At 66.1% G+C, this 22,171-nt stretch overlaps 2 protein-coding genes across 2 annotated transcripts in view; one reads left to right on the top strand and one right to left on the bottom strand.

The window, feature by feature from the left end:
* The first annotated feature begins 1,589 nt into the window (after window positions 1-1,589).
* Window positions 1,590-12,465, top strand: RNASEL (ribonuclease L). Its single transcript, XM_008253632.5, has 7 exons — window positions 1,590-1,728; window positions 3,788-5,371; window positions 8,618-8,703; window positions 9,455-9,660; window positions 9,835-9,967; window positions 11,025-11,158; window positions 11,767-12,465. The coding sequence occupies exons 2-7, from the start codon at window positions 3,883-3,885 to the stop codon at window positions 11,939-11,941; spliced, it is 2,223 nt and encodes a 740-aa protein (XP_008251854.4). The 5' UTR covers window positions 1,590-1,728; window positions 3,788-3,882; the 3' UTR covers window positions 11,942-12,465.
* A 3,606-nt stretch (window positions 12,466-16,071) lies between these two features.
* Window positions 16,072-22,171, bottom strand: part of RGSL1 (regulator of G protein signaling like 1) — a 50,978-nt gene continuing 44,878 nt past the window's right edge. The window contains exons 19-22 of the mRNA XM_070056225.2: window positions 21,176-21,282; window positions 18,428-18,517; window positions 16,669-16,735; window positions 16,072-16,264 (exon numbers count right to left, since the gene is read on the bottom strand). Of these exons, the coding sequence (XP_069912326.2) occupies window positions 16,228-16,264; window positions 16,669-16,735; window positions 18,428-18,517; window positions 21,176-21,282 (301 nt within the window). The 3' untranslated portion in view covers window positions 16,072-16,227. The remainder of the gene's footprint in view (window positions 16,265-16,668; window positions 16,736-18,427; window positions 18,518-21,175; window positions 21,283-22,171) is intronic.

Here is a 22,171-nt window from a genome sequence, read left to right as displayed (position 1 = left end):
GGGCTGGGCCAGGCCAAAGCCAGGAGCCAGGAGCTCCTTCCTGGAAGCACTCGGGCCATCTTCCAATGCTTTCCCGGGCCACTAGCAGGGAACTGGATCGGAAGTAGAGCAGCCGGGACTGGAGCCGGTGCCCACAGGGGATGCGGGCACTGCAGGAGCAGCACCGAGCCCTGGGGCGTAGATTTTCTAAAACGATCCATCCGGCCCGGTTGGGTTTGAGCAAATGGGCCCCTTGTTCAGCACAGAGCCAGCACCTCGGGACCAGAGGGCGTGGGGCCAGAGAGGGGCGGGGCCAGAGAGGGATAAGGACCACAGAGGGGTGGGACCAGAGAAGGGTGAGGCCCAGGGATGGGCGGGGCCAGGTCCTGGGTCACAAAGGTGTTGCCACAGACTCAGGCAGGAATGACACAGCAGCTGAAGGTATAAAACTGATGAGATTAGTGAGCTGGAGACCACACCTTCACCCTGCCCCGTGTGCTCTCATGCCCCTACCTGACCTCACTTGTATGCCCGCCTGCCAATCAGACTATGGAACCACGCCCCTTTGGAGGTGAATAAAAGGCCTGGAGCATGGTGGGTCGCCCCTTGTTGTCCCGCTTCTTTGGGCCTGTGGCCTTGCTCTGCCTCTGCTGTCCTGCCCACGCTACGCTGCCTGTGGCTGCTTCTCATTGCACGCCCTGCTCCATGTGGCTCCCGGCCTGCTCTCTGCCTGGTGTGGACCCAGCTAGGGCTTCTAGACTTCTCTCTCCCCTAATAAAGCCCTCATTTCCTGTGTATTTCTCTCACTGAATAAATGCTAACACCTACCATGTCACCTGGTTTATTCGAGCTGACATCCAGAATTCCGACCTGAGTAGACAGCAAGGACCCTCAAGATATCAATACTGAAACTGTTAATGAGCTCATCGATTTCACTACCTGGCCCCTCCGGGCGGCCGAGCGGGGCTGCTCCTTTCTCAGGCAGCTCCGGCTCTGGGCTCCTCCGGAATCCCAGGCAGCTTGGGGCCAGGCCCCACCCCCAAGGCACCACTGTTACCACTGTTTCCGGGAACCCTCCACAAACTCTGACCTGAGCCGGCACTGCCCAGGCTCCCTCCTGCCTGCCTCACAGCCTTGGCACAGGCGTGGTCCAGCTTCAGCAGGCCAGACTGACCTCCGCCATGGCTCCCCTGCCCCCCCCCCCCCCCCCGCCCAGGAGCCTCACAGCCCCAGCCCCAGGCTGGCAGGCTGAGTGCTGCTTCCTCCCCCTCCTGCCCTCACTGGCTGCAGAGGGGAGGAGGGCGGGGTGTGGCCCCGGCCCTGGACACAGGTTTGCTGAGTGTGAGCCGGGTGACATTCAGTCCCAGGTTTCACTGCCCAGAGCCAGGTGACTGGGGACCCCCTGGGCCGCGCGGCGTGGTCAGGCTGGGGCCCATGTGGTGCTGAGCACAGAGGGGCCGCTCTGCACAGCTGTGGGGGTCTGGGCGGCCCCGTGCTCTCCACAGCAGCTGGCTTTGTGCTGGGCCCCTCAAGCACACACCTTCACCAACCCTCACCACACACCTCCTGCCAACTGGCCCAGCGTCCATTCCTTCCCCAGCGCGGTCACAGGAGGGGGCGGGGAGGAGGGGGGAGGGGAGCGAGGTGCGGTGAGCCCCACCTCCCCTCCTCCGGCCGTCCCTCCTGCCCCAGGGACAGGCTCTGGGGCCAGCAGTTGTCCAGGAAGCAGCAGGAGCAGCAGCCCGGGAGGTAAGGGGGCAGCAGGAGGGGCTGGGGGGTGGGCAGGGGAAACCCAGACGAGGCTCATTCCAGTCTCGGGAAAACGAAACCAAAAGCCAGACCGAGGGTTCCCCGCGGGGCCACCAGGCTTCCCCAGGCGCTGCTTCCTCCTCTGCTCCCTCTGGGCGCCTGCTAGCCCCCACCCTGCCCGACAGGGTCTGCACTCAAAGGCTTCAGCCTCCGGCAGCCGCACCTGTGCCGCACAGCCCATCAGACCCGGGTGGGCTGCGACCTGGCTGCTCCGTGCACGGGGGAACAGTGGGGGCTGCCTGGGGGTCTAGCGGGCTCCAGGCTGCGGGACTGCCGGGGCTCCGCCTCCCTGCTTCCCTGTGGGTTCGATCTCCTTCCCTCCCTCTCTCCCCCTTCCCTCTCCCGCCCCATTTATTTATTTGGAAGCCAGAGTTACAGGGAGAGACAGAGGTCTTCCATCCACCGGTTCATGGTCACAGCCAGGGCTGGGCCAGGCAGGAGCCAGGAGCCTGGAGCCCCCATCTTATTCTCTCACGTGGGTAGCAGGGACCCAAGGACGTGGGCTGTCTCCTGCTGCCTCCCCAGGCCCCTTGGCCTGGAGCTGGCTGGGTCCGGGCTGCCGGCCGTGGCTGTCGCTCACCTGCCTGCAGGAGCGTCGGGGACGGGGTGCGTGAACCTTGTCCCACAAGTGGCCTCCGCTGGACCGCCGGCCTCCCTGCCGTCCGAGCGGTGTTTGAGGAAACAGGAAGTGGCTTCCCGGGCTGCGCCCGGCCGCCCGCGCAGGGAGTGAGCTCAGGCCCCGCGGTGCCTCTGACCTGCTCCCGGAGGGTTCTTGTTTTCGAAGGCTGTGTGTCTTTCTGCTGGGGTGGTTTCTGTGATCCTGAGAGAAAGGAGTGAGTGCGGGCTGAGTGCAGACCGGTCACTCCGCCCCTTGCAAGCTACCGCGAGGAAAGGAGCTGAAAAAGCCGGATTTGCAGCAGTCTCGTTGAGACTTCTGAGAAGTTTCACAAGGCACGTTGTCCCAAGCTGACGGGAGGGCAGGCGCAGCGCGGGTCGGGACATCTGCAGCCTGCCCTGGAGCCCCTCGCCCCCGTGAGTGCACCCTGTGGGCAGGGGCCAGGGCTCCGTGGCTGGGTCTTGGCCACACAGATAGGAGACTGGATCTGGTTCTTGGCTCCCGGCTTCAGCCCAGCCCAGTCCCAGCCATCGCAGGCATTTGGAAAGCGAACCAAAGGACAGAAGCTCTCTCAGTCTCTCAGCAATGAACAAACAAACCAAACAACAACAAACGCAGGTTAAAAAAGGGCACAAGTGGGCCATGTGGCACAGTGGGTAGCCGCCCGTGACACCTGCATCCCGTGCGGGCCCCGGTTCGCGTCCCAGCTGCTCCACTTCCGATCCAGCTCCCTGCTAATGGCCTGGGAAAGCAGATGAGGACAGCTTAAGTATCTGGGTGCCTGCCACCCAGTGGGAGACCCAGGTGAGCTCCTGGCTCCTGGCTTCGGCTTGGCGCAGCACTGGCCATTTGGCCATTTGGGGAGTGAACCAGTGGATGGAAGACCTGTCCCCTCTCTTCTGTCTCTCCCACTCCCTCTCTAACTCTGCTTTCAAATGAATAAATAAATCTGAAACAAGACCACTTAGTGACAGGGAAGAAGCACGCTTGCGTGGCCACAGGGTGAACCCGGCTGCCTCCGCAGCGGGCGGCAGTCAGCGGCCCTTGCAGACGCACACTCGCTCAGACCACTCGGAACGCCAGGCTTCTGCCAGGGGAGGTGGCGTGCGCCTGGAGCTGCGCCCTGCCCCGCGCTCCCTGGCTGGACGCACGCTTGGGCTCCTGCCGCCCACCCGGGGGACCTGGATTTCTTTCTGAGCTTCTGGCTTTGTCGGGTCCCAACCATTGGGGGCATTCGGGAGTGAACCAGTGGATGGGGCGGGAGGACGTGTCTCTCCATCCCCCCATCCTCTTCTGCCTCTTGAACAAATTTGAAAAACCCTAAAAACCCCACGCAGTGTATTTACGTAAGATTGCTCGTAAAACTGACCTCTCTGATTCCAGCGCCTTCTCGCTGCTGTGAGACCGAACGAAGCACCTGCTTCCCTCACTCCCAGCCTGAGCCCCAGGGCTGAGCGAGGCAGAGAGCTGTGGCCAGCATGGCGTTCGCCATGGACACCCAGGACCGTCACGGCCCCCAGGACGGACCCAGGCCCCCCAGCAGCGGGGACGGGGCGGAAGCCGACGGCCCCTCCCTGATGGCCGCGGTCGCGGCTGAGGACGTGGCGCGGATCCGGGAGCTGCTGGGGCGTGGGGCCCACGTCAACTTCCAGGAGCCGAAGTGGGGCTGGTCGCCCCTGCACAGCGCGGTGCAGCGGGACCAGCCGGACATCGTGGAGCTGCTGCTGCAGCATGGCGCCGACCCCGGGCTGCGCAAGAGGAACGGGGCCACGCCGCTGATCGTCGCGGGGCTGCAGGGCAACGTGCGTGTGCTCCAGCTCCTCCTGGCTCGAGGCGCGGACGTGAACGAGTGCGACGCCCACGGCTTCACTGCGCTCATGGAGGCCGCAGGGAATGGGCGGGTCGAGGCCCTGCGGTTCCTTCACCAGAGGGGCGCGCGGGTGAATCTGGCCCGAGAGACCACGCGGGAGCAGCAGGCGCTGGGCAAGGGCGGCGCCACGGCCCTCATGGACGCGGCCGAGAAGGGCCACGTGGAGGCGGTGCGGGCGCTCCTGGAGATGGGCGCGGACGTGGGCGCCCGCGACAACATGGGCCGCAGCGCGCTCACGCATGCGCTGCTGAGCTGCCCGGCGGAGCGCACCGAGGACACGGTCCGCCTCCTGCTGCGCCATGGCGCAGACGCGAACGGGCAGGACGCCGAGGGCAAGACGGCCCTGATCCTGGCTGTGGAGAGGCGGCACCTGGGCTCGGTGAGGGCGCTCCTGGAGCAAGAGCGCCTCGAGGTGGATGGCAGGGACAGCGAGGGGAGGACGGCGCTGCTCGTGGCCACCCAGCTCGACCTGGGCGAGGTGGCCCAGCTGCTGTGCCAAAGAGGGGCCAGCGTGGACTGCGGGGACCTGGTCGGCATCGCCAGGAGGAATTACAACAACGACCTCGCCCGGTTCTTTCTCAGTCTTGGAGCTCCAGAGCGACCGCAGGTCCCCGCCCAGGACTGGAGGCCCCAGAGCCGGCGCTGGGGGGCAGCCCTGAGCAGTCTCCACGGGATGAACCGTCCCATGATTGGCAAGCTCAAGATCTTTCTCGACCAGGACTACCAGATCGCGCCCACGACCGAAGGGGGCCTCTACCTGGGGCTCTACGAGGCCCAGGAGGTGGCGGTGAAGGTGTTCGCGGTGGGCAGCAGGCGGGCACGCCAGGAGCTGTCCTGCCTGCAGAGCGGCCGGCCCAGCAGCCACCTGCTGACGCTGTACGGGTGCGAGAGCCACCGGGGCCGCCAGTACGTGTGTGTGGCGCTGTGCGAGTGGACGCTGGAGGAGTACCTGCACGAGCACCGGCAGGAGGCTGTGGAGGACCAGGAGGACCTACGTGCCCGGAGGGTGCTGGCCACGCTGCTCGCGGCTGTCCGGGAGCTGCACATGTGCTGCGGCTATGCCCACGGGGACCTGCAGCCACAGAACATCCTCGTGGGTGAGTCTCTGTGTCCGCTCTGCGTGGCTGCTTGCAGAGACCAGGGAGTGGGGGAGATTTGTTTCCCACAAGGACACAAGCAGGGCCTGGGGCTGGTGAGGGGCTTCCTGCCACCCCATCCCTCTGCCGAAGGCAGGAAAGCAGTGGACAGCCGCCTTTCTAACAGGCCCCGCCCTCCCGCGTGGAAGGCGGAGCCCTCCGGCCTCCTCACCTCCCACCATGGAGGAAAGGCCTGGCGAGAATCTGGAACGTTTGATTCCAGGGTCAACCAACTCAGAATCCCAGGGCAGCCGCCCCCAAGCCCAGTGTCAGGTAGCGGTCGGCCGAGGCTGGTGACACCAGGTGGCTTCATATCTCCCTGGCTCCAGCAATGTGGACTCCTGGAGCAGTCTGCCAGCCAGCCAGGGAGTCGTGAAGTGAGTTCTTCCAGCACAGGTGGCAGCCATCATGGCCCTGGTGGCACAGCTGGGTCCAAACAGAGGATCCCTGGTGAGAGGAGACAGACTCCAGAGAACAAGGCAGCACCTGGACCCCAGCCCGAAACAGCATGATGTTTCGGTGGATTCGTTCTGGGAGGAGGAGCGTGGTGGGGGCAAGAGGCGTGGAGTCACCACACAGACCCCGGGAGTCGGGTGAAGGTGGGCCTGAAGCGAGCAGCCTGCAGACTCGTTTATTTCAGTTGCTACAGCAGCTTATATGGCCAAGGCAGCCAATCAGGTCAAGGGGAGGTCTATGCCCTAACCAATCACAGCCTGTTGCCAGGCAGTTTATGAAGCCATCTAATCACAGCCTGTTGCCAGACAGGCTCCGTTGTCATGTGGTTTCCGAAACCATCCAATCAGCTTGTTGCCAGGCAGTTTCTGTTGCCAACGGCCATCTTGGCATGGCCTTCTCATTCCACCACAGAATGAGGGAAACGGCAGCCCAGGAGACAAGCGAGGAGGAGCAGAGAAACCATGAGAGCCACACGGCAGCAAAGGGTGGGCAGACGGGTCTGCAACATGGCGCTGGATGGGTGCCGATGCCTAAAGAGAACAGAGAGCACTGGACACGGACGCCAACATGCGCAGAGAACACTGGACACAGACGCTGGCACAGGCAGAGGACACTGGACACTGGACGTGGATGCCAACATGTGCAGAGAACACTGGACACGCACAGAGAACACTGGACTTGGACGCTGACACGTGCAGAGAACACTGGATACAGATGCTGACACACACAGGGAACACTGGACACGGACACTGACACATGCAGAGGACACTGGACACAGACGCTGACGTGTGCAGAGGACACTGGACACGGACACTGACACGTGCAGAGAACACTGGACACGGACGCTGACATGCGCAGAGAACACTGGATACGGACGCCGACACAGGCGGAGAACACTGGACACAGACGCTGACGTGTGCAGAGGACACTGGATACAGATGCTGACAAGCACAGAGAACACTGGACACGGACGCTGACACGCGCAGAGAACACTGGACTTGGACGATGACATGCGCAGAGAACACTGGATACAGATGCTGACAAGCACAGGGAACACTGGACACAGATGCCCACAAGCACAGAGAACACTGGACATGGACGCCGATGCACGCAGGGAACACTGGACACAGACGCTGACACACACAGGGAACACTGGACACGGATGCTGACACACACAGGGAACACTGGACACGGATGCTGACACACACAGGGAACACTGGACACGGATGCTGACACACGCAGGGAACACTGGACACGGACGCTGACGCGCAGGGAACACTGGACACGGACGCCGACGCTGACACACGCAGAGAACAGAGAACACTAGACACAGACCCTGCACCCCACAGACCCCAACCTCATACCCTGCAGAAAACACCCACTCGAAGGGGCTCACAGGCCTAAGCAGCGCCTGAACCACGACGCTCCCTGCGAGGCGGAGGAGAAACAGGCGGCTCCCAGGTGTATCAGTGGCGCGGCTGAGGAATGAGCTGGTGCGGAGCGGGAAGCAATTGGCCTCATTAAGGTCTCTGCGCTGCCCGGTCGTGTGCAGTCGAGAGCGAGCATGGCTGCTGTGTCGGTAAAGGACCGTCTCCATGCTGCGCCAAGAACCCTGGCAGCCCAACAACACAGAGACAACCATGTGACTGGCTGAGGGGCCGTGGCAGGTGTGTGGCATGCGTGTGACAAGCGTGTGGCACACTCCTCCGCATCGTTTGTCATCAGACACGCAGGCGGAGGCGGTGAGACCAGGATGCGCCTGTCGGAGTGGCTCAACTCCAGGACAGGAGCCTCACCTGGCCCAGGCGCCCGGCCGCTGCCCCCCATGTGCGCTTGGAGAAAGCCCGCACACCGCCATGCGTGCCCGCCAGCACCCTTCAGAAAGGGGCGGAGACAGCAGGAGACGGGGAGGGGGCACGAGTGCAGTGTGAAAGGTGAAAGAAGCATCTGGCACTGGGCTGCGCCGCCAGCCCCCGCACCCTCCGGAGGAGGCAGAGCTGTGCAGACGGCAAAGCGCGCCGTGCCTGCGTGGCTGAGGGGCAGGGAGCCGTGGCCCTCTCGGTCCGTGGGGCAGTGGCTGTCTTCTGTGGGACCCCCAGTGGTGGTGTCTTCTTCCAAATACATGTGTGGGAACCATGGGATGCACAGCATCGGACGGGAACCCAGTGTCAGACTCCGTGACAGGAGAGGGACAGCCAGCGCCATGGAGTGGAGCGGACCTGGGGGTGGCGATAGTGGGGTGGCTGTGGTGTAGGGGGGCGGCCGTGTGTGGGCGTGGCTGTGCGTGGGGGGCAGCTGTGGGTGTGAGGGGGTGGCTGAGTGTGTGGGCATGGCTGTGCCTTTGTGGGCGTGGCTATGCATGTGGGCCCAGGGCAGCTGTGCGTGTGTGGGTGTGTGGGCGCGGCTGCGCATGGCAGGGCAGCTGTGGGTGTGAGGGGGTGGTTGTGTGTGTGTGGGTGCAGCTAAGCCTGAGTGGGTGCGGCTGTGCGTGTGTGTGTGCAGCTGTGTGTATGTGGTGGGGCTAAGCCTGAGTGGGGCAGCTGAGTGTGTGGGGCTGTGCACGTGTGTGCGGCTGTGTGTATGTGGTGCGGCTAAGCCTGAGTGGGGCGGCTGAGTGTGTGGGGCTGTGCACGTGTGTGCGGCTGTGTGTGGGAGGGCGCGGCTGTGCTTGGCGTCCCGTGATTCAGTGATTGGCTCTTGCGGTGGGGTGGGGGAGCGGGGGCCTCACACGCTTCCCCCAACCCCTGGCAGACACCAGGGGCAATTTTCGCTTGGCGGATTTCGACCAGAGTGTCCAGTTGGCCGGAGCCGCGCCGGAGGTCAGGCGGGATCTTGAGGTAACCCCGTCCCCGCTTCCACCCCTCCCGTCCTCCTTCCTGCCCCCTTGCCCGGCCGGGACCGAGGGGACGCTGAGGGAAGGCCCCCAGCCCCGCCCTGCACGGCTGCCGTTTGCCTGGTCCCTCCTGCACTAGGTGGGGGCGGACCCTGGGCCTCCTGTGCCTTTGGGACCCCCGGGCTCCCGCAACCTCTTTCCCAGACTCCTCTGGGAGGAGCTTCTGTCCCCAGCACGCAGTGAGCGTGACGTCTGCCCAGGCGACTGGAAGTTGTGTTTGGCTCTCAAGGGGGCCAGCAGCAAAGCCCCTCGGGAAACTCACAGGTCGGGTGGCGGGGTGGGCCCAGCCCTGTTGGGGAGACCCAGCCTGGCCCCACAGGTGGAGACCCTGGGCAGCCGCAGTTCCTGAGAGGGCAGGGCCCAGCCCCTGTGGACGGCAGCTCACAGGCTGACCCGACCCTGGCCTCCTGGCCCGGGGCCCCCAGGTCAGCCCCTTCCCTGAGTGGCGTCTGGGCAGTCTTCCCGGGCTGACCCCTCTGCCCCCAGGGTCTGACTCCTGGGGCTCCACTGCTCCTGCGTCTGTCCAGCGGGGCTCCGGGTCCAGGGCCTCCCCCTCACCAGCATTCCATCCCCTCGAGGCCAGGACTCTGCAGGGCCCACTGCCTGCGGGCGCTCTGTGTGCGAGGCTCCGCCCATTCACCTTGGCTGTGCCGGCCTCCCTGTCAGTCTGTGCCTTGACCCTGGCTCTCGTGCAGGCCCTGGGGCGGCTGGTCCTCTACGTGGTCCAGAACGGGGACGTGCCCTTCGAGGAGCTGAAGGCCAAACCTCCTCGTGAGGTTGTGCACCGCTGTCCAGACGAGGAGAGCAAGGACCTCGCCCGCCAGCTGCTGCGCCCGGGGGACGACGTGGGGGACCTGCTCGGCCGCCTGCTGGACCACCCCTTCTTCTGGCCATGGCAGGAGTAAGCCACCGGGGCCTGCAGGGTGGACGGGGAGGAGGGCGGGACCCGCGGCCCAGGGCCTCGGAGCTGTGCGTGCTTGGAGCGAGGCCTCTTGGGAGCAGGGAGTGGGGAGAGGATGCAGTTTCTGGAGAGAGAGAATGGGGGGGGCGCGGTAACGAGGTTCTGCCGTCCCAGCCGCTTCAGGACGCTTCGGAACGTGGGCAACGAATCTGACATCAAAAGTCGGAAGCCTGGAAGCCGGCTCCTACAGCTGCTGCAGCCCGGGCCCTCAGAGCGCCACACAAGCTTCGCTCGCTGGACCCGGAAGGTAAGGCTGGGCCGGCGGGAGCAGGTGCTGTGACGCCTTCCCTGCCTGGTCTCCCTCACGGTGGCCTTGGCTGCTCGCCCATCGCCACGAGTCAGCCTGGAGCCCAGTGAGGCCACCGCTCCTGCCACCTGGGACATCCAGCTCCCAGGGGCTCTGGACCTCAGAGAAGGGAGGAGCTTGCAGCACTGTGCACGCTGAGCCCGAGGGAGCCACAGGCTCCGCACCTGCGGTCAGCCAACCTCCATCAAAAACGCCCTGCGATGCGCGTCTGTTACACCTACCTGGCAAACAGAATACAACACCACCCTGGATCCAGGCGACAGGTCACCCAGAGGTCACAATACTGCCCTGGATCCAGGCGACAGGTCACCCAGGGGCACAGCACTGCCTTGGATCCAGGCGACAGGTCACCCAGGGGTCACAGCATCACCCTGGATACAGGTGACAGATCACCCAGAGGTCACAGCACCTGCCCTGAATTCAGGCGACAGATCACCCAGAGGTCACAACACCACCCTGGATCCAGACGACAGGTCACCCAGGGGTCACAGCATCGCCCTGGATACAGGCGGCAGGTCACCGAGAGGTCACAGCACTGCCTTGGATACAGGAGACAGGTCACCCGGGGCACAGCACCTGCTCTGAATTCAGGCGACAGGTCACCAGGAGGCAACCTCAGAAGCATGGGCAGCCTGGGCAGGTCCGGGCAGGCTCTGTGCCATCCTACGTAAGGGACTGGTGCCCTTTTGCACTTGGGGTCCCGAGGGTCCTGGAAGCAGCCTCCTGCAGAGCCCGAGAGGCCAGGCAAGCGTCTGTCCATGGGAGGCTGCAGAAGTGATGCTGTGGAGCCCCAGGACCCGTGCAAAGCACTGTGGGAGAATCCTGCTCTGTGCGTCTGCCTGAGACCGCCAGCTCCCCTGGGCGCCTTGGTGGCTTTCTGCCTCCACTCTTCTTTCGTAACCGCTGGTAGCTGTGGCGTGCCTTCCAGTCGGTGCTGGGCCTCTGGGTGCTCCCTCCCCTGGCGACCCCACGTCTCTGCGTCATGTTTGCGTTTCAGATCCACAAGGGCGTTATGAGGGACATGAACGCGTTCTACAAAGACAGCGGCAGTTTCTACAAGAACAGCGTGGGGGACCTGCTCAAGTTCATCCGGAACATCGGGGAGCACATCCACGAGGACAGGAACAGGAGGCAGGTGCCGGGTCCCTTCCTCCCGCTCACGTCCAGTCCAGGTCCTGCTCGGCCTGCTGGGCAGAGGACGCTTGTCTGCCCTGAGCCTGGGCCGGGGGGGGTGTCCCGCAGGCTCTCCCCATTCTCCCTGCCTGTTCTGGGGCACAGGGCAGCGGGGCAGAGCCCGGCGGGGCACAGCTCGGGGCACAGGGCAGCGGGGCAGAGCCCGGCGGGGCACAGCTCGGGGCACAGGGCAGCGGGGCAGAGCCCGGCGGGGCACAGCTCGGGGCACAGGGCAGCTGGGCAGAGCCCGGCGGGGCACAGCTCGGGGCACAGGGCAGCTGGGCAGAGCCCGGCGGGGCACAGCTCGGGGCACAGGGCAGCGGGGCAGAGCCCGGCGGGGCACAGCTCGGGGCACAGCTCGGGGCACAGCTCGGGGCCCTTGGGGTCCTGGGAATTTTTTTTTTTTGCAAGTAGGGGCCATGCTGCGCGTTGCTCCCGTGAGGCGATGAAATGACTGAGACCCGGTGCGACACCGGGCTGGAGCCGGCGGGTGGTGGGGTGTGTGCAGGGCTGTGTTGGGGAGGGCGCCTGGGGCGGGCGTGGCCAGCCTTCCTCTGCTGTTTCAGGATGAAGGCGCAGATCGGAGACCCTGCCTGCTACTTCCAGAAGACATTTCCAGATCTGCTGATGTACGTGTACAGGAAGCTGCGGGACACGGAATACAGGGAGCACTTTCCCCAGCTCACTCCACACGCTGGCCTCTGTGTGGCAGAGGTGGCTGGGCCGGCGGACCAGGCCTGAGTGCTGGCCCCTGAGACCGGGGTGACGCGGCGACATACTGGCATTTGATGGGCAGCGGCCAGGGACAGGGTCAAAGACAACCCCCACCCCCCACACAGAAGCTTCCGAGGGGCTGCGTCTGCAGGGGGCAGCGTCCCTGCCCCCTCCCCGGTGCTCTCTCTGGCTTCCTCCACCCGGAGCCACGGTGCACCTGCTGCGGTACCTGTGCCCACCTCGTCTGGAGTCCTGGCGGCCCCTGTGTGCTATCTCAGCGAGGCTCCAGCACGGCCGCTCACCCCGAGGGAGCCGGGAGGGACTGACGACGCCAGAGGGCCAGCTCAGACCTGTCCCTGCCGTGACTCCTTCCCGGGTCACCGGACCAGAACGCTGTGCTTGGCTCCAGTGGTGCAGCTGACAGGTCCTGGGGAGCTTCCCGGGGTGGGGGTGGGTGGAAGCTGAGCTGTTGCCGCCGACTCGCAGCGGTGGCCGGGGCGCCCAGCACAGCACCCATCTGTGTGTCCCGCCAGTAAATCTGCACCCTCCGATGACGTCTCTGTTCCTTGAGTGACGCTCCCGCGCTAGCCTAGCGCCCCCCCCCGGGGTGCCTGACCCCTGCTGCTTGACAAGAAGACCCCTCCCATGATGACGGAGCAGGGTGGCCGGTGTCCAGGCCGGGGGAGGGGCCATCACTCGCCTTCCCGGGTTTCTGCAGGCGCTCCTGCTTCTCGCCCGAGGTCATCGCCAGGCATCGAGCCGAGTGCGTGGCTCCCGTCAGGGACTGTGCTGGACAAGGCGGTCCTGTGCCTGGGCTGGCACAGCCAGGCGTGCTGGATGCCAGTGCAGGCGCGCCAGGCACATGGGAGTGGTGATGCTGCCCTGTCTCGGGCGCCTGCTGCTTCCCCCTGCAGTGTCCCTGGTGTGCTTGAGGGGCGGTCACACGCGGTCCACAGGAAATCCATGCCACCACCCGCAGTGGCAAGCAGCAGGTGTGAGGGCGCCTGCGAGTCCACAGGGCCGGGTCTTCCTGGAGCGCAGGAGACGTGCACTCAGGTCACGGTTCCCAGCCGTCAGGGCTTTTGTCCGAACTTCTGGTGACCCCCAGGAGGTCAAGGTCGCAACGACCTTCCCACTGCACTTCCTGTGTGCGTGAACCCATGGCTGCAGGGTGTGCCTGGGGCTGACTTCTCAGCCTCCTCACGCCTTGAACCTTCTCTCCCTGGTCCCCGCGGGGCCGGGGCCTTTGCCAGCTCTTCCTTTGCTGGGAGTGGAACCTCCGAGCCCCAGCCTCGCTGCCTCACCTCCCAGGTCCTGAAATTCCTCCTCCAATGGCCCCCACCGCTGTGCTGCCCCCAGCACCAGCCCTGCTGGACTCCCCCCCCAACCCCGCCTCCGCCACAGCAAGGCCAGGTCGCCCGGCTGGTCCCCCACAACCTCTCTCCACCAAGTGACCTTCAACAAACGTCAGATCAGCTCGCTTGAAGTCGTGGTGGCCCCCGTCGTGGGAGACCTACCCAGAGGCCAGTGGCGAGCCCCATCTGCAGAGGTGTAACGGCAGGAACCACAGTTTAGCAAAGCAGGCCCACCTCAGGCGTTACAGTCACCCCGACCAGCGGGAGGTCCCAGCTGTTGAAAGAGCTGAGTCCCAGTCCCAGGATCCGGCCCTGAGTTGGGACAAAGAGGGTGGGGCCTAAAAACCGTGCAGGGGCCCGCAGTGTCCACACAAGCACTGATTCGGGTCAAGACAAGAAACCAGCCCGTAGCTTTGGGTTTGCAAAGAGAAAAAGCTAAGCAGGCATCCCAGGATGGGTGGTGCTCTTACCCGGACGGGGACGGAGCCACGAGGCCTCTCCACGTGACCGGACAGGGCCGGCTGGGGTTAGGCAGCAGCAGCTCCTGGACCAGGCTCACGGCCACGGCCCTGCAGCCAGACGCGGCCCTGCAAGGGTGTGGGTGGCCTGACCCGGAGCGCCGGGCCTTCCTGGGTTCCCTGGGAGCACCGAGTGCCCCCACGGCCCGAGTCCAGGATGCACCCTGACCTGGTGACCAGGCAGCACCCGGAGTGCAGAGGGGCTGCCGCCTGCCCCCCTCCCCCGCCCCAGGAAGGGCGCTGGTACTGACGGGAGTGATGGGGCTCAGGGTGGGTACGTGGAGAACTGAGAGATTCTTCATGGGCTACACGCGTGTGGGGGATTCCACAGGGAGTGGTGACTGAGCACCATGCGCCGGGCAGGAGACGCACGTGAAGTCCCGGGAATGGACTCTTCCACCACGCCGTGCCCCTCAGCTCTGCCGTGGCGTCTGACCGCGGAATTTAGGGAGTGCTGCCCCCACCCTGTCCCCGCCCCGTGGCTCCAATCCTAGGAGGAGCCTGTGAGGCGGACACTGTAGCTCTGTCCGTCAGCCAAGTGCTGGGGTGAGCTTTCGGAGGGGCAGGCCTGGTGGACGCGGCCCTGGGCCCCTGACCTAGGGCCTGTGTGGCTGCCCTGAGGCCTGGCGTCTGCCTGTCTGGAGGGGGGAGTGGCCGAGGGAGCTGGGGGCGGGGCGCAAGGCTCCCCATCCCTTTCCTGCCCGGAGGACGCAGCCCCAGGTGAGCATGTGAGCCTGCTTTATTGTGACGCGGCCCTGGCCCTGGCTGTGGCGTGGACACCGGACGACGGCAGACTCCTTCCGGCCTCCGCGGAGGGGCAGGGTCACGTGCGGGGGTGACGGCGCGGCTCTGTGTGTCCCCGCTCTCCAGTCCCCCGCCTCGGACTGGGTCGCTGTGCTCCCTGGAGTAGAGAACGGAGGAGGCTCGTGGGGCGTCAGGAAGAACGGGCCACTCAGCCACTCAGCATCGTCAGGAAGCAGCGGGAGGGGAGGCGGACTTGGAGCTGTCCCTCGGAGACCCTGAGGTCAGCCCAGCCCCAGCCTTGGCCTCTGCTCCCCCGCCCCCCGCGGCTCTCCCTGCCCTGCCCCTCTGTTGGTGCACTCAGGGAAGGGACGGGTGCTGGGGGCCGCAGCTTCCGGGACCGGCGGGGTCTGGGGCAGCTCGCCACTCGCCATTCGTTCCTGCAGAGTGTGAAGCTGGGTTCTCCCCACAGTCGCCCTCCCACACCACACCCCCAAGGGGTCCATTCATCCCGTGCCCCCTCCCCTCCCGCTCTGTCCCCCGTCCCAGCTCCAGACCGATGTGCAGCCCGGGAGGCCACGGTGATGACTGAGTGCTGGGGCCCTGCCCCCACGTGGGAGGCCTGCGTGGAGGTCCCAGCCCAGCCTGGACACTGTGGCCATTTGGGGAGTGAATCAGTGCATGGGGCGCTGTCTCTCTGTCTCTGCCTGTCCAGTACGTAAAACGTGTAAGGTTTCCCCACACGACTCTGATGTACGGCTGCAACCGTGAACAGTGCAGCAGACACCCACTGACCTTGCTTAGTCCAGATGAGCAGGGGGGCGGGGGGAGGAGGTGGCACGGCTCCAACACCAATCGGGCGGAGAGTGTCCAGAGGTGAGTGGAGTGCATGGCGAGAGGGAGGAGGAAGCTGAGACAGGGCGAGGTCAGACCACCATCGCCACAAGGGCATCGCCGAGGAGGGGAGGGTCTTCAACCAAAGCAAGGGCAGACAGGTTTCCACAGCACAGGGAGGGGAAGGGTGGGTCAGAGTGAGGCTCAGTGTGTGGGATGAAGCACGGAGGGCACAGCTGAGTCAGGCCGGGGTGGAGAGGGAGGGGAAGAGCTGAGTCAGGCAGGGGTGGAGAGAGGGGGGGAGCTGAGTCAGGCAGGGGTGGAGGGGGAGGGGGAGGAGCTGAGTCAGGCAGGGGTGGAGGGGGAGGGGAGGAGCTGAGTCAGGCAGGGGTGGAGAGAGAGGGGGAGCTGAGTCAGGCAGGGGTGGAGGGGAAGGGGGAGGAGCTGAGTCAGGCAGGGGTGGAGGGGGAGGAGCTGAGTCGGGCAGGGGTGAACCAGGAGGGGTGAGACATTGAGGCAGGCAGGGGTGAAGCGAGGGAGGGGAGAGGAGAAGCCGAGGCAGGCAGGGTGGGGTGGAGCGGGGTTTCCAAGGCTGAGTGGAGCCTATTCCCACCCCCCTACACTGTTTCTGGGGCGCCCAGGCTGTGGGAGGGCTCAGGGGGGTCTCTCGCACCCAAGTGACCCGGCTTACACACCACAGCGCGGTGCTGCCGTAGCTGGGCCGTCACCTGTTCCCCGTCTTGATTTTCCAGGGCAGATGTGCCAGGCCTTGGTTCCTGAGCCTGCGAGGCTGCGTGAGGGTGCCGGGAGGCCTCCATGGCAGGGGTGGGAGTGGGGTGGGTGTGACCTGCCGGGCCCGACTTGGTCACTTCCTCTCCTTTTTGGTGTGGGGCAGTTTTTGTCTGAAGGAGGAGAGGGGCAGCCGGGGTCAGAAGAGGGCCGGCCCAGACCCGTGGTGACCCGCTGCCTCCCCGGCTCCCGCCTGCCCTCGGGGCAGAGGGGCTCCCGGAGCAGGGCTGGGGGTGGGCTGGCCAGCCAGGGGGCTGCTGTGGTTTGAGGGCCAGGGCCCCGTTCTTAGGCCAGTGTCCCGCCACTCAGCCCAGCGCTGCATCCTGCCCCTCTCCCCGGGTCCCCTGAAGGGCTGGCCCTCTGGGAAGCTGCCATAAAGGACCGGCAGTAGCCCCTGCTGGAAGTCCTCAAAGTGCCCGGCCTGGCTGGCGGTGGCAAGGACGTCCCCCACCCCCAGGAAGGCCCTCTCTGCCGAGCCCAGGCCCCTCCTCCGGGGGCAGCTGGGGTGCACGCCTACCCCTGGACGGAGCTCAGCTGCACGGAAGACAGCACCAGCCGCGTCTGCGTGAGGTTGCTGGAGGACGCTGGGGACACACAGGGAGCGCGTCAGAGTGGGGACACACGGGGAGAGCGCGTCAGAGTGGGGACACACGGGGAGGGCGGGTCAGAGTGGGGACACACGGGGAGGGCGGGTCAGAGTGGGGACACACGGGGAGAGCGCGTCAGAGTGGGGACACACGGGGAGGGCGCGTCAGAGTGGGGACACACGGGGAGGGCGGGTCAGAGTGGGGACACACGGGGAGAGCGCGTCAGAGTGGGGACACACGGGGAGGGCGTGTCAGAGTGGGGACACACGGGGAGGGCGCGTCAGAGTGGGGACACACGGGGAGAGCGCGTCAGAGTGGGGACACACGGGGAGAGCGCGTCAGAGTGGGGACACACGGGGAGGGCAGGTCAGAGTGGGGACACACGGGGAGGGTGTGTCAGATTGGGGACACACGGGGAGGGCGGGTCAGAGTGGGGACACACGGGGAGGGTGTGTCAGAGTGGGGACACACGGGGAGGGCAGGTCAGAGTGGGGCCACACGGGGAGGGTGTGTCAGAGTGGGGCCACACGGGGAGGGCGGGTCAGAGTGGGGACACACGGGGAGGGCGGGTCAGAGTGGGGACACACGGGGAGGGCGGGTCAGAGTGGGGACACACGGGGAGGGCGGGTCAGAGTGGGGACACACGGGGAGGGCGGGTCAGAGTGGGGACACACGGGAGGGCGGGTCAGAGTGGGGACACACGGGGAGGGCGGGTCAGAGTGGGGACACACGGGGAGGGTGTGTCAGAGTGGGGACACACGGGGAGGGCAGGTCAGAGTGGGGACACACGGGGAGGGCAGGTCAGAGTGGGGACACACGGGAGGGCGGGTCAGAGTGGGGACACACGGGGAGGGCAGGTCAGAGTGGGGCCACACGGGGAGGGTGTGTCAGAGTGGGGACACACGGGGAGGGCACGTCAGAGTGGGGACACACGGGGAGGGCAGGTCAGAGTGGGGACACACGGGGAGGGTGTGTCAGAGTGGGGACACACGGGGAGGGCGGGTCAGAGTGGGGACACACGGGGAGGGCGGGTCAGAGTGGGGACACACGGGGAGGGCGGGTCAGAGTGGGGACACACGGGGAGGGCGGGTCAGAGTGGGGACACACGGGGAGGGTGTGTCAGAGTGGGGACACACGGGGAGGGCGTGTCAGAGTGGGGACACACGGGAGGGCGGGTCAGAGTGGGGACACATGGGAGGGTGTGTCAGAGTGGGGACACACGGGGAGGGTGTGTCAGAGTGGGGACACACGGGGAGGGCACGTCAGAGTGGGGCCACACGGGGAGGGTGTGTCAGAGTGGGGCCACACGGGGAGGGCGGGTCAGAGTGGGGCCACACGGGGAGGGCGGGTCAGAGTGGGAACACATGGGGAAGATCACGTGACCTGTGCGGAGGCCAGGACCTCAGGGCCTGCCTTGGGTCGAGGCTGAGTGGCAGGAGGGACGGGCGGGGGTGTCCTGCTCAGGGGCCTTGGCATGCAAAACCCTGGGTGGTGGGGGCAGCAGAGGAAGGAACCCCCACCCCCCGCCACAATGCACCTGATGAATCAGACAAGGCCTTGGGGGCCTGGAGACTCCTTCTCCAGCCCCACTTGGTGGCCACTCCCGGTCAGCGGGAGACTGGCCGAGCCGGCTCGGAGCCCCCTGCTCGAGGGCGGGGCTGCGGCTCTGGGGCATCCAACCCGACTCACAGTTCTGGACTGAGCTTGGCGTCACCTCCCGCTGCGGCCGCAGCCACTCGACGCCTCGCAGCAAGGTGAACCGCAGGACGGCGTGGTCTCCTGCGGCGGGAGAGGGCCGTCACCCCCCCCCCCCCCAGCGCCTGGCGAAGACCCTGGGCCACCGGGGCTCCTGCTGGACCACCTCCATCAGGGCCTCGTCCAGCCCGGGTCTGGGGCTCCCTGGGGGCCTGGCCCGGGATCTGGGTGCCCTGCTGCCCCGTCCTCTCCTGCAGGAAGCAGCCCAGGGCAGGGGCGTCTTCCCGCCCCTCCTGCCTGCCCCCCACCCCTGCAGGCTCTCCAGGCCTCCGCCTGCAGCCCACCCCACCCTAATGGAGCCCTCCTTCCTCCGTGTGGAGGAGACTTCCTCCCGGCAGACAGGCCGAGTGGTGCTCCTGGACCACGGGGTGGCTGCCGGGGGGCAGGGGCTCAGCTCCCTCTGGTGCCTCTGGGAGCAGCAGGAGTCGGCCTGTAGCCAGTGTTGCCTGCAGCCTTTGCCCTGCAAGCAGGGGGGTGGGGCCTGAGGGGGGAGCAAGGGGAGAAGCCTGGGGGGCTGCATGTGGGGAGACTGGGGGTGGCTGGGTGTGGGGCAGCTTGGGGGGCTGCATGTGGGCTACTGGGGGGTGGGGTGAGGTAAAGATGGGGGTGGCTGCGTGGGGGAGACTGGAGGTGCTGGGTGGGGGCACCTTGGGGGGTTGGGTGGCGGGGAGCAGGGGGTGCTGGTTGTGGGGAGACTTGGGGTGACTGGGTGTGGAGGAGACTGGAGATGGGGCTGGGTGAGGGGAGACTGGGGGGTGGTGGGTGTGGGGGAGACTGGGGGGTGGCTGGGTGGGGGCAGCCTGGGAGGTGGCTGGGTGAGGGGAGATTGGGGTGGCTGGGTGAGGGGAGACTTGGGGTGACTGGGTGTGGAGGAGACTGGAGATGGGGCTGGGTGAGGGGAGACTAGGGGGTGGTGGGTGAGGGGAGATTGGGGTGGCTGGGTGAGGGGAGACTGGGGGTGACTGGGTGTGGAGGAGACTGGAGATGGGGCTGGGTGAGGGGAGACTGGGGGGTGGTGGGTGAGGGGAGATTGGGGTGGCTGGGTGAGGGGAGACTGGGGGTGACTGGGTGTGGAGGAGACTGGAGATGGGGCTGGGTGAGGGGAGACTGGGGGGTGGTGGGTGTGGGGGAGACTGGGGGTGGCTGGGTGGGGACAGCCTGGGAGGTGGCTGGGTGAGGGGAGATTGGGGGTGGCTGGGTGAGGGGAGACTGGGGGGTGCTGGGTGGGGGCAGCCTGGGGGGCTGGGTGAGGAGAGACTGGGGGTGGCTGGGTGAGGGGAGGCTGGGGGGTGCTGGGTGGGAGCAGCCTGGGGTGGCTGGGTGGGGGCAGCCTGCGTCCAGCTCCTCACTGCCTCACTGGACGACACACAGCAAACACTGCCCAGTGACAGGGTTTGAAGGGAAGGACGCACCACCCCTACTCAGCTGTGAGCCCCTGGCCACAATGCACATCCACCCCACACAGCTGTGAGCCCGTGGCCACGATCATGTCCACCCTACACAGCTGTGAGCCCCTGGCCATGATCTCGTCCAGCCCACACGAATGTGAGCCCCTAGCCACAATGCACATCCACCCCACACAACTGTGAGCCCCTGGCCACAATGCACATCCACCCCACACAGCTATGAGCCCGTGGCCACGATCATGTCCACCCCACACAGCAGTGAGCCCCTGGCCATGATCCCGTCCACCCCACACAGCTGTGAGCCCCTGGCCATGATCACGTCCACCCCACACAGCAGTGAGCCCCTGGCCATGATCCCGTCCACCCCACACAGCTGTGAGCCCCTGGCCATGATCACGTCCACCCCACACAGCTGTGAGCCCGTGGCCATGATCCCGTCCACCCCACACAGCAGTGAGCCCCTGGCCATGATCACGTCCACCCCACACAGCAGTGAGCCCCTGGCCATGATCTTGTCCAGCCCACACGAATGTGAGCCCCTAGCCACGATCACGTCCACCCCACACAGCAGTGAGCCCCTGGCCACGATCATGTCCACCCCACACAGCAGTGAGCCCCTGGCCACGATCATGTCCACCCCACACAGCAGTGAGCCCCTGGCCACGATCATGTCCACCCCACACAGCAGTGAGCCCCTGGCCACGATCATGTCCACCCCACACAGCAGTGAGCCCCTGGCCACGATCCCGTCCACCCCACACAGCTGTGAGCCCGTGGCCACAATGCACATCCACCCCACACAGCTGTGAGCCCGTGGCCATGATCACGTCCACCCCACACAGCAGTGAGCCCGTGGCCATGATCACGTCCACCCCACACAGCAGTGAGCCCGTGGCCATGATCACGTCCACCCCACACAGCAGTGAGCCCCTGGCCACAATGCACGTCCACCCCACACAGCAGTGAGCCCGTGGCCATGATCACGTCCACCCCACACAGCTGTGAGCCCCTGGCCATGATCACGTCCACCCCACACAGCTGTGAGTCCGTGGCAGAAGCCTCTGGCTGCTGGACAGCGGTGCTGAGGTGGGCAGCACGGCCACTGCAGGTGCAATGGCCTCACCCTGACTGCTGCTGCTGCTCCGTGCCTGTGCCACGGAGGCTCCCGTGCCCAGCAGACGCCCTGTGCCCTGCGAGCTGCGTGGTCAGCTCAGCCTCAGGCCTTGCTGCCCCTCCCAGGTGCAGGAGCAGAGAGCGTCTGTGAGGGGGGCATTACCTCCACTCCACGGGGGGTACTTGTAGGTGGGCTTGGGAGGGCTCCTGTCCTTGAACTTCCGGCCCCTGTACTCCAGGTAGGAGCGGACAGCCTTCCAGGAGCAGAACCTGTGGGGGGGCAGCTGCCGGTCACGGGGGAGAACTCGGGGTCCGGTGGGGGTGGCCTGGCCACACAGCACAGAGAGGGAGGCCCGTCCCGCCTGCTGCCGCACCTTGGGCCCCTTAGATCCAGCAGGGAGTGGAGAGGGAAGAACCTGCCTCCCTCAGGCCCTGGGGAAATGCCTCCTCTCAGCGCCCCCCCCATCCCGCCTTGCTGAGACCCTGGCTCCTGCTGCTGTGGCCCACACCCCCGCAACTCTGCTCTCCACAGCCCCTGGCCTGGGCCCTGAGCACCCACCTGTCGCCATGCGCCCCTCACTCTGGGTTCTGGTTGCCTTCCTCCTCCCCGAGGGCCTCAGTGGCTTCTCCCTTGGGGACCTCCCACTGGCCGCAGGTCAGTGTTGGTGGAACAGGAGACCTGGGGTTCAGTCCTGGTTCTACCACTCTCCAAGTGGTCCACGGCCAGCCCCTCAACCACTGTGAACCTCTGCTCCCTCACCTGTGAAATGGGGTTGGGAGCCCTGCACCCCCATGCCCCAGCGGCTGAGGGGTTCAGCCCAGTCTGCACCACACCAATCTGCATGAGGGTAGAGGGCACAGGCAGAGGCAGCTGGGCAAGGATGAGGGACCCAATGCCCCGGGCACCCCCACCCTCCGAGCACCAGCACCGGCACCAACCAGGGGTCCCGACGCCCTGGCAGCCTGGCAGGAGAGGGGCGGGTGCCTAGTGCGGAGCCTGCGTCTTCCAGGTCTCGGTCAGGGGTGAGCAGCTCCCACAGCTCTGTGTGCCTGAACGAGCAGTGTCTGCAGCCGGGGCACAGGGCAGTCGCAGGGCCCCCTCAGCCGGGGGCGCACGTTCAGCCAGCCGCTGCCCACCGGCCCTGGGAGGACGCGGGCC

The sequence above is a fragment of the Oryctolagus cuniculus genome, chromosome 13 (genome assembly GCF_051225735.1).
Source record: "Oryctolagus cuniculus isolate XC-2025 breed Fujian yellow rabbit chromosome 13, ASM5122573v1, whole genome shotgun sequence".
Taxonomy (NCBI): Eukaryota; Metazoa; Chordata; class Mammalia; order Lagomorpha; family Leporidae; genus Oryctolagus; species Oryctolagus cuniculus.
The sequence above is the reverse complement of the archived record's forward strand: the minus strand, read 5'-3'. Positions and strand labels throughout refer to the sequence as shown.

What these genes read in the sequence shown, in the direction of transcription:
- RNASEL (XM_008253632.5), top strand. Translation starts at nt 3,883, where the DNA reads ATGGCGTTCGCCATGGACACCCAGGACCGTCACGGCCCCCAGGACGGA. An exon ending in GCCACAGAACATCCTCGTGG is followed by an intron (nt 5,372 to 8,617) that starts GTGAGTCTCTGT and finishes AACCCCTGGCAG; the next exon opens with ACACCAGGGGCAATTTTCGC. An exon ending in TTCTTCTGGCCATGGCAGGA is followed by an intron (nt 9,661 to 9,834) that starts GTAAGCCACCGG and finishes CTGCCGTCCCAG; the next exon opens with CCGCTTCAGGACGCTTCGGA.